The 11411-nt window shown below is 49.1% G+C and overlaps 1 protein-coding gene across 1 annotated transcript in view; it reads right to left on the reverse strand.

Moving 5' to 3' along the window:
* The window catches only part of DRD4 (dopamine receptor D4), a 299448-nt gene extending 291678 nt beyond the window's left edge, over nucleotides 1-7770 (reverse strand). The window contains exon 1 of the mRNA XM_069624042.1: nucleotides 6401-7770. Coding sequence (XP_069480143.1) covers nucleotides 6401-6643 — 243 coding nt within the window. The 5' untranslated portion in view covers nucleotides 6644-7770. The remainder of the gene's footprint in view (nucleotides 1-6400) is intronic.
* Between the last annotated feature and the right edge of the window lie 3641 nt (nucleotides 7771-11411).

Raw genomic sequence — 11411 nt, forward strand, 5'->3', positions numbered from 1 at the left:
AGCTTGGTGAGTATTGGATGTGGGTGTGATCAGTGGTAGGTCAGACTGTAAGGATTTCTGTTTGACTCTGATTTTAGATTGGAGGGTGGCAATTTTACCCAGGAGTGCTGACTGAATATTCATGCACCAAGTGCTATCTTTGGTACAAGAGTCGTGTGGGGCTGCAGGTGTCTCAAGTTCCTTAAGAATATTAAAGAGTTCCTTGTTGTTAGACTGGGCTGACATAATGCGGTTGTTGTAGGAATCTTTTTTAGCCTGGAGTAGAGGTTCTTTGTAGGTAAGGGTGGCTATCAGAAGACCGTCCTTGTGGACGTCAGAGTGGTGACTTCTCCAAAGTGACTCTGCGGTACGTTTCTCTTTACGTAACACTCTGAGCTGGGGAGTGAACCACGAGTTGAGGTGAGCGCGTTGTTTGGGTTTCCTCAGTTTGAGTGGGGCAATAGAGTTGATGGCTGCTAGCACTGGCTTGTTGTACATGTCAGCTAGGATGGTAGGTTCTGAACAAGTGTTTGTAGCATTATTTAAGGTAGGAAGGATGAGGGGGAGTCGTTTTTCAGTGGTAATGTTCTTTTTATTTCTAGTGAGGGTGGCTGGGGTGGCTGGAGGCGTGGGTGGTGAGGCAGCTTCAAAACTGAAGGTGATGACGTGGTAGTCCGACCAAATGCAAGGGGCGTTGGATAGTACCCTAATATTGCAGTTTGTGTCACTGAGCCAGTCAAGGGACCGCCCTTTAATATGGGTGGGTTTCTGTAGGTGCTGTGAGAATCCTAAATCTGTTAAGGTATTAGCGAGGGCGAGGGCCGCAAGATCATTAGGGTCTTGGTATCCTAGATTAAGGTCACCAAGAATGATGGTTTGAGAGTTGGATTTAGCATTGTCGAGTACTAAGGCAGAGATGTCATCCACAAAGGAAGTGGGTGGACCAGGGAGTCTGTATATTAGGTGGATGGCGACCGTTTGGTTGGCTGAGAGTTCAAGTTTGACAGAGAGTAGCTCTGTGGATTCCATCCTAGTGCTTGGGATGGTTCTGAGTCCTAATGAGTTTCTAGAGATAAATGTGATTCCTCCACCTCTCGAGGTGCGGTCACATCTGATAATGGAGTAATCTGTGGGGATGGCCAGAGAGAGTGCAGGGCCAGATGCCGCGTGTAGCCAGGTCTCAGAGATGGCGATGAAGTCAAGTTCCTGAGTCTTGATGAGGTCAGCGATGTCCAAAGCGTGGGCAGCTAAGGACCTTGCGTTGATCAGGGCGGCTTTGATTAAACCAACGTTGCTTGTTGAAGCTGTGTTGGTCTGAAGGCGATGGGGTTTGGGTGAGGTGGGTGTTTGTGGGGGCGGGCTGAGCGTTAATGTTTTCAGATGTGGGCTCGGGTACATGGGGTGACCCTTCTTGCCCATGAGTCTAGAGCCTAGTCTTTTGTTTCTTAGAGAGACGGTGCACGGTTGGTTGGGTGAGGGTTTTTTGGTGAAATGGTCAAGCCATAAGGCCGGGTCGTTGAGGTAGATGTTGTGGTTTTGTGGTGCAGTGCTTGGGTAGGTATCAGCAAGTCTGTAAGTGGTGGCCATGGATGTGCTGTGAGGGATACTGAGTGCAGCTAGGTTAGATGATGGTAGGTATAAAGTCCTGGTAATTGCCCACACTGATTGCCCAATTGCTGAGGGGGCTCAGCTCGTCATACGGCTCTTGACGAGCTGAGCCCCCTTATTCTCGCTTCCAGATCTTCCCTTCCCACTTCGATCTCCCACTTCTGGGAGCTTGTTCTCTCATGCTCTCTTAATCGGTCCCCAGGATCTGTGAACAGGTTAGAGTAATGAGCCTGCCAACTTGCCTCGCTCACCTGGCCCAACATTAGGTCTGCTCTAAAGGTCCCTACATTGTTCAGCAATGCCCAGAGATCTCTGGTGTTTTTTTACAGACCACCTTCAACATCTGTTCTGCATCAGTCTGTAATCGTTGGATTCTTGTTGCTATGAGCCAATTTCTATACTTCTGCCTGCGAATGTGACTCAACTCTAAGACCTGAGGAGTCTTTAAGGCTTTAATTTTCCTTATGTCAGTACGCAGTTGTTGTTTTGCCCTTCTGGATCATAGACATGTTTGGGTAATTGTTCCTTAGTGTTGCCATTTTTTCATGTATGAGTACATTTGTTTAACATCAATTTATAATCAACAGTGCAGTTTTCCCCTTCAACTGTCATCTCACATTGACCACAAAGTAGGTGAATTGATTTCTTACCCACCCTTAGCCTATTCCTAGCCCAAGTCACTTCCATCTGTTTTATTATTTGCCTCTGTTTGAGCTTTTCCTTCTTTACAATCGCAATGGCAAGTAAATCGTGGTCACTCTCAAGTTGCTCTTTTATTTAAAGTCGGTTTACTCTATTTCTGAGGTTACGCGAAACAAAACAATAGTCTAGGCAAAATCTCTTTTGCCCTCAAAGCCATGTACACGCTCCTGGGATGTCCCCCAAGGTTTGTGCATTTAACATGTGTAAGTCTCTCAAGCTTGCTTCAAGAAACCACTCTAGGGCCCTACCGTCCAGCTCTCTTTCATTTCGAGGTAAACCATTGTCACCAAACAAGTGTATGTTCAAATCCCCACACAGGATCATCATGGCATTCTCCCATTCAACCAAACCTTGGTCTACCACATTCATAACAAATTGAACAAACTTCACTTCTTTGGATGTGTTTACTTACATTCATATATTGATTAATTGTTTAATTGTGTACCTTTGTAGCTTAGTTATTTTATATTGTTATTTTATTAAGTATTACTTTCGATGAAATTATGTTTCAGCTCATTATGTATTTATATCAGGTGTAAAGTTTATTTATGAACTGTGACACATTAAATAAATAAATAAATAAACATTCAATAACAGCAGGTGTTCCTGTTTGCCCTTTAACATTCTTAACAGGTTTAGTACCTGGACATAGGGATTAGGTGTTTGACGACGGATCACTTCATATCCAGCATCCACTTTTATTAGGGTTAGCAAACCTAACGGAGGCCTCCCCATTGCTCGCTTTGTGGCTGGATTTCAAAAGGATTCATACCCATCACACGAGGGGTCTGTGCATTTTAAAGAATATGTATTCGGTAACACTGGTCAAAGCTACGAGCCGCAGAATGAAGTAATTTATCAAACTGGCCAACACCGCCCAAAAAGTGGCCCATGTTGACCCAAAAAACTGGCCCACACCAGCCTTTTGTGTTTTTGCCCTGTTGGCCTATAGGCCAGTCCGAGCCTGCTGATGGAGGTTATTGCCCTCCTGAACTGCGCCTTGCTGCAGCTTGAGGTCTTTGACTAACACTCCGCTGTCTTGGTAAAGCTTTCGGAGTGTGTCAGTCGTGTACAGTGCTCTGACCACGCCATACATTGGAGCACATACAAACAAACGCATTAAAACCAACCATGAAGCGCTGCAGCAAACTAACGTAAGCATCGCACAAAGTAACCGTGCGTGACACGACCTGACGTTGCTCACTTAACACAACGTAAGCTAAAGCAATGCGCGGTTACCGAACGGAATGTAAAAGACCACACTGTAAACAGGATATGAAGAACGGTAATGTAAATATATAGTGCAACGCATCGTAATTTGCAGCATGCTCTGGTTTACATGGGGGTCAGTAAAAAACTTCTGTGGGAGGAAACAGAGTACCAGGGCGGGGGAAAAGACGAGGAAAGGGGTATCAAAACTGCTTCAATATTGCAAGGCCAGAGGAGACGTTCCCCAATTTAATAATCAAAGTTTGAGATGTTTGCAAGCCGCCCGACTGAAATAAATGCAATAGCTTGTCCCTCAGCATAGCCTTAATCCGTTGAAATAACCTGCGCCGGACACAATCCCCTGGCCTGGCCGCCCTGCTGCCTTCTGTAATGAGGACACCGCCTCCTGCACACGGGCCCTCGCGATCTGCACGGGAGGCTCACTTTCCAGTGTATGTGATGTGCACTCAAGCCCTCGGGAAAGGATTTACACGCCAACCTGATGTTATGTGCGGCTTGCTACCGATTTAGCGGCCCGCCCGCTTGCCTCTTGCTACTTAACTTGCTACCCAACCTGCCCCTTGCTACCCACCTAGCTGCCCACCCACCTGTCCATTGCCCCCTACCTAGCTAGCTGCCGACCGCTTGCCCCTTGCTTCCTACATATCTTCCCTACTTCCTATCCCTTGCCCACTACCTAGCTAGCTGCCACCTGCTTGCCCCTTGCTACCTACCTAGCTGCCGGCCCACCTATTCCTTGTTACCTACCTAATTGTCCACCGTGTCCCTTGATACCAACCTAACTGCCCGCCCACCTGTCCATTGCTCCCTACCTAGTTAGCTGCCAACTGCTTGCCGCTTGCTACCTACCTAGCTTCCCACCCTGTCCCTTACTACCACACAAACTGCCCCGCTTCTCCCTTGCTCCCTACCTAGCTAGCTGCCCACCCCTGTCCCTTGTTACCTACCTAGCTGCTCACCCTGTCCCTTACTACCCACCGAACGGCCCCCACCTCTCCCTTGCTCCCTACCTTGCTAGCTGCCGCCTCTGTCCCTTGCTACCTACCTAGCTGCCGAACGCTTATCCCTACCTGCCCACCTGTCCCTTGAAACCCCCACATCTGCCGACCTGCCAGTTCCATCTGTTTTCTCATGTCATGACATGTTGTGTGTGTTGTTTATATGGTGGCGGCGCTTTGCAGCGCTATGAGGCCATTTGGTGACGGGAAAAGTGGGAGGAGAGGAAGTGAGAGAGACGGCGAAGCAGCGGGATCATATGCACTGAAACATGCAGACTTGACAAGCAGGTACTGTTACGCGAGGCATCACGACCACCGTCATATCAAAGTGCTGAGGCTTGTGTCTAGGGCAACAGGCCCGCTGGCCCAGGGATAACACTTAGAGAAACAGGCTCCACTGGGCACCCTGGTAGTACATGGGTAAACAAGAGCCACTGGACGCACCCCGTTAGGAAAACAGACCCTAATCTGCACATCCTATCAACGCACATGTCAGTAGTCCTCCACCTGCCTGACCATGCACCCACTTCTGCCTGTTTCCTTTCATCCCTCCTCCCTCCCCCGCTCTTCTCACCAGCCACCCACTTTTTAATTCATACATCCCTCAATGCGGCTTGTCAGCTAGGAATCCATCCCTACATCCACCCAACAACCCGTCAATCTATCAATGTATCCAACGAATCGCCTAATAACCCATCCACCGCTCAGACTAGAGGTTCACGCAGTTGGTCTATTCACGTATTAACCCATCCATCCACCTATTCATCTGTCCACATTTTAATCCACCTATCTATTGATGTGGTTACTCCACCATCCATCCATCCATCCATCCATCCATCCCTCCATCCCCTTCATCATTTAGTCCAGATACTCATTTACCAATCCTTCCACCAATCAATATATCAGTTATATACATACACATATTTCAGTTTACTAATGCAACACTTCAATGAACGCGCTCGTTCATTACCCACCTGTCATTCATCCCCCCATGCCTCATCCACACTCCATCTATTCAATTGTCCACCAAATAAAGCATCCCCATATGAATACGTCCACTAATCCATCTATATTAGCACCTCTTAATCCATCTAAACATTATCACAGGCACACCTTCCATTAAATAATTAATGCATCCAAGATGAATGCTTCTCTTTCCGGATACATTCGCCCATGAAGTCCTTCATTCATCCATGCCTACCTAACCATCCACTGCGCCAGATATTCACCTTCGTCTCCATGTCCCCTTCACTTCATTATTTCAGCTATTTAACTATTAACCCACTTACCAATCGCCCAATCCATCAATTCATCTAGTCATCCATCCACCAATGCATCCCTCTGCACCTGCCCAGTGGTCCCCCATCCCTGTCTGCGTGTGTGTCTATTCACGCTGGCTGTTTTGCTCTTCCTGCTCTGGCTGTTACCCAGAACTCCAGACCATAGCAGACCCCCAGAACTGACCGAGGTAGCCATGGAATATAATGTGGGTGAACTTGTCAGAACAGTGGGGCATTTGACGTACAGTGCGCAGAAGTCGTCTTAAAACAGAAAAGGCGTTTTAGAAAGCACCCACACACACATACTTCTGGACTGCCTGATGTCCCACACATACTAAACCATCACACACTCCTAAATGCACTGTTAAGTTATTTTTCAGTGCTGTGAAGAGGCCGAGGGCGCTGCAAGGGCTTAAATCACAACGGCCGGCATAGCTCTCACACACACAGCAATATTGGGATAGTTACAGCTTTTGAAGGGAGGGTGGAGGCCCGGGTTACTCTGCTTTTGCCTTAATGAATTGGAGGCTTCTGCAACTTCTACCCCTTGCGGCACTCGCTGGCACTGGCCGTGCCCGCGTGGCGGGCTTGCGCCCCACTCACCTCTGTGTACACGTAGAGCGGCAGCACCAGCACGGCCAGCAGCAGGTCGGCCACGGCCAGGCTCACGATGAAGTAGTTGGTGGTGGTTTTCAGGGCCCGCTCGGTGAAGACGCTAAGGCACACCAGCACGTTGCCGCAGATGATGAACAGGATCAGCAGCACCCCTAGGAACAGGGCGGGAAAGTTATACGGCGGCTCCTCGGCCTCTGTCCAAGTTTGGTTGGAGGTGGAGTTCCCGATCATGGCTGCCCAACTCGGAGAACCCCACCTCGGATACCTCTCCCGACCCACCACGGCCCCCTTCTTCGTCTTCACCCCTCTTTCTGGGGCGGAAGGGCAGCACCTTCCAGCGGAAGGGCATCTACTGCGGACGCTCGTGCGCTCCCCCCTGGCGCTCTTAGTGGGTCACCATAGCTCGCAGCGTCACGGTCCCCCTTGGAGAGCGGCGAGATCAGCACCCTGGACAGCGACCCTGCTCCTGCCCATCTTCCATCCGCCGGCACCCGCCGCCCTTCAGTTCCCCGACCAGATGCGTCTTCTCCCCTGATGGGGACCCGGCAGCTGCAAGGTGCGCTGTCCAGGAGCTGACGGGTCTGCCTCCAGCCTGAACTAGGTGCTCCCAATTTTTGTGGGAAGTAAATGAAATGAGCCAGAGGGAGAGGAAGTGATTTCCCCAGGAACCCACGGTATTGTCAAGCACGTACTCGAAACCAAGTCTGCTTCCTGCACGCGCTAGGATGTCGCTTTTAGACCGCCCCTGGTCCCAAAACACCTGAGGGCGGTTTGGTTGCCGGTCCCCCAAAGCGAGGTAGCAGAGCAGCAGCACTGTCAGGCAGTCCCGGGAGCGCGAGGTTCTGACAGCGAAGAATGGTGCTCAGCCCACAGGCAGCCTCGGCAGGTCGGCACCCACCTCCTCAATCTCCGCCACCTTACATGTCAGCCCATTCTCCTGCTTCTTATCGCAGCCAATGATTGAGATCGGAAGCCCCCACGCGTGCACGGGGTGGGCGGGTGCCCCAGCGCGGAGCGGCAAACTTTCCTCCGTTTTTCGAATATTGACAATGAAGAAACAGTGCCGTTTCTTGCGTCTCTCTCGGTCCCCACAGGGAGCTCCTGCCCCGTGGAGCTCGTTCCAGGCGGGAGGTCGGCGAGAGATCCCCGGTGCCGACTAATCTCCAAGTGGGTCACACCAGGATCAAGGAAGCCGATTACGGTGGAAGCGGAGCTTGTACTGTTGTCGTCTTTAAGACTTCCAATCCGGTGGGGGGGGGGGGGTCATTTAATAAATAAACAACGATTTAAAAAGCACTGCTTGGCCATTTCGCTGCCCCGCGAGTCAGAGCGCGCGCGCCTCGTGGGGCCCCGCGCGTGGGCGTAAATTGTCACCAGGCAACATTGACTCGCACAAAAAGCAGCCTGCATTAAAAAGAAAAAAGAATCCCCGCCCTTTGGAGCTTCGCCAGCTCTTTCGCATACTTCTCTCAAAAGATGGGGTCAATTAGAAATCCGTGCCCCACCCCTCCCCAGCTATTAAAGTCTATTCAGACAAGTCCGGATTCCCATGTCACAGAAGGGTGTCTCCATGCTCTGTTCCACTTTGTAAACATGAGCACGGTATGCCTTTGTCTTTGTAGTGGAGGTGTGGCTGTGGGGGTGGGGGTGTTTGGGGGGTTTAGGGGGTGGGGGGAAGTTGTGGGGGGTTCAGAGAATGTATGGGTATGGGGGCGAGCGAAGAGGACTGCCTGTGTATAGATAGCACATAAAAGGCATATGTTCACCTTCCAGTGCAGCGCCTCAAGTCAATGATCACAGACTCAAATCGGCCCGTTAATGCCTTCCAATGCCAGCACACAGCTCATACACAGGGTGACTATATGTAAGGCCCAGCCACTCATGCAGCTGCTGCAGCTCCACATGCCCATCACCTCGTACTCGAGCGCCCCTGTAATGTGTAGTGACTAAGCTTCCCCTGGACTCCTGGTAGAATGCATGGAATCTTGGAGTGAGTGACAGAGAATGCAGCCTGCGAGAATGTTGATGTATGAATGTGTTCTGAGCGAGTGAGTTGGAGATGTAGACCCCTGGGAGAGGATGCTGGTGCATGTTGCCCTTAACTGATATGTACCTGACCTGATGTACTTGATGTAATGTACAAGGAACAGATTAAAGAAGCCACTAGTACATTCCTGGATGTCAGAGTCATCTTTGGCCAGGGCCCATCCCTACATAATGCCAGACAATGCCAGTTAATGCTTAATATGAAGGGTGTAGTACTCTTCTGTAACACACAGCATCACAGGCCTTTGCAGTCCCCACATGGCATGCTATATTAGGACATGTTGGTATGCTGCACCAGCCTTACATGCATTGACGACCAAGGTGAGTGGGTGATGAACCGCGTAATCACCTGCGCTGGGCGTATATCAAGTATATTGATGAGGGTTTCAAAAGAGCATGCTGCAAGTGCATTGGTTTGAGGATCACCCTCTGAGTGCCCCCAGGAAGTTAATAACTTGGAGAAAAGAGGGACCAAAGGCAACCTTGCCCTTGCAGTGTTTGTCATAGAGTTCTCTCCTGTGTTTTATTAGTCAGTAATGTGACGGCACAGTTAGTATACACAAGTAGCAATGTGTCAGTGCCAGACCTGTCCTTGCCAGAGGTTACAATTATAATCATAGAAACAGTGGTGTATTTCAAGGAACAGAACAGCCAGCACATATTTAAACCTACAGGTCTTTATCAAGGCAAGGTGGTTTCAATATGTGTTCCACTACTTAGGGTTGGTCACATGGTTCTGCGGTCCATGGTTTTGCACATAGTGTAGACATGCAAACTTCAATTGAAGAACTGGTAGTTGAACGGTTCAGATAGTTGCAGGAATCTGTGCTTTATTGTCAGTGGCTCGCTGCAGATGCAGTCAAACCGAAGGTCGGGTTTCTCAATGGTTCTACTGCTGCTGTTTATTTAAACAGCTACTAATCTTTGCTGCCCAAGTGCAGGCTCTTCATTCTATGAGGGAGCTGGTTCTCTGTGTGCGTCCCGGCAGATAAGGTAGCTTTCCCACGGAAGATTATATTATCCGTAGAATTTGAAGAGCCCACACTTGGCAACAATGATTACCAGCTTTGCACATCAACACCTTAGGCAGATTTGTGTTTTGAACATTGAGGGGTTAAGTAGCATGTCCTTTTATTTGGAGGGCGTGCTGGGGGAAAGGATGTGGAGATGGACTACTCCTCAACCCCCAGGCCAGAGGTTGAGGTAGATAGAAGAGGAGCAGGAGCCAGAAGAGGTCAGAAGGCAGTTGAGTAACAGTGAGGAGGCGAGATAGTAGCAGTCGAAGTGGAGAAGGTATATGAAGACCGGCAAGTGGAACATGAGGACGAGAATGTGTCTACCCATCTAGAGGAGGATGTGGTAGCTGCAGAGTCATTGGAGTAGTACCTACAGAAGATGGGTGTGTACCTTAATCTTGGAGTTGGTGGGAAGGAAGTGGTACTACAGGAGTATAAGGGAGAGATGGCCAAAGATTTGCAAGTGGATCAAGGGCTAAGGAAGCATGAGGAGGAGGTGGTGGTGCTGAAGGAGAATAAACCCAGACCTTTATGTGGGTCACCCACTTTTCTCTATTGATGTTGTTGAGCATAGGTCCTATCCTATGAAACATAGCAAAGGCATGGTTACTGTCTTGGTGTAAAGTGGGCAAGGTTGAATGATGTGAGTGTAGTGAGATACAGTGGGCAAGTGAACAACAGGAGAAAAATATTCAAGTTAAAAACACATGTGGAAGAGGAAAAGAGGGCGTGGTGAAAAAGACATGCCTAATCTTAAGGGAAGCCTCTTTAGTGCCCAATTAAAATACCAACGAGTTTACTGAAAAATGGTGAAACCAGCAGCAATACCCATTTGTCCATTCACTCAAAAACAACTTGAGAACATGAAAGTTAAATTTGATGAAGAGACACATGAAACAATTGCCTTTTACACAAGAGAAAGGTTGAAAAAGGACTGGGGATTTCCTCCTCCAAAGGTAAAATGGATCAAATCTATAGAATAGGTGATAGATGATGGTTTAGAAGACAATTGGGCCTCAATTCAAGTTTTGCGGTATCTCGGCAGTAAATTTACTGAGATACCACCAAAATGTATTACCGCTACTGTCATTTGGTCCAGTGGTATTAACGCCAGATTACAAGTGGTGGTAGGTGGGGTTCGTCCCCATTAATTAAAGTCCATAGGAATCCATGGGGGATTTCAGTGTCATTACTGGTGTTGGTCATTCCACCGCCATGTCCAATTCACGTTCTTTCTCTGACCCCCTTCCCTCGTTACTCTCCTCACCTGAACTGTTTGGATCCGAGTCGCCGGAGTGTAGATTTCGTCGCAGGAGGTAATCCTTTTCTTTTTTAGGAGGAATATGTCTGCCTCGAGGAGAAGCCACAGTGGCTGCCCGTAATCTGCAGACCTATGGCCCCTTTCCCAAAGACAGACCAAAAGTCCGGGGAAAAAAGCCCAAGGTCTAAAAAAAAAAACGTATGTGGTGGCCGGTGGATGGTGAAGTCCGACTTGAAGAAGAGCGCGGGAAGTTCTGATGAGGAGGGTCCAAATTCACAGGTAAGTTGGCATGAGTGATCCAAAAATAGCAGAGGGAGCACTATAGGCAACAGTAGGACTACGGTTGCCAGTAGAGAATGAGGAGGAGCAAAGTATAAGGCTGGGATACACTTAACAGCGGAGCGCTGTACAGGGTAGGAAAAAGGAGGAAAGAGGAAAGAATACAGACAAGCAGGAAGAAAGAGAAACGTAAGCCGCTGAAAGCGGGGACCGGGAACCGGTAGAAGGCCGGATGGAAGAACAACCTGAGAAAGAAACAGGAAGAAGGAGGGCTTCCGTGAGAAGTGAAAAAGAGAGAAAACTACCACCTTAACCAGAAGGAGAGTAAACACGCCAAAACGGGTTGCAACGCGCCGACCGCTTGGAGTACCGAAACAAAGTACCTTCCAGCGACCGC

Source organism: Ambystoma mexicanum, chromosome 11 (genome assembly GCF_040938575.1).
Source record: "Ambystoma mexicanum isolate Mex_15411 chromosome 11, UKY_AmexF1_1, whole genome shotgun sequence".
NCBI lineage: Eukaryota > Metazoa > Chordata > Amphibia > Caudata > Ambystomatidae > Ambystoma > Ambystoma mexicanum.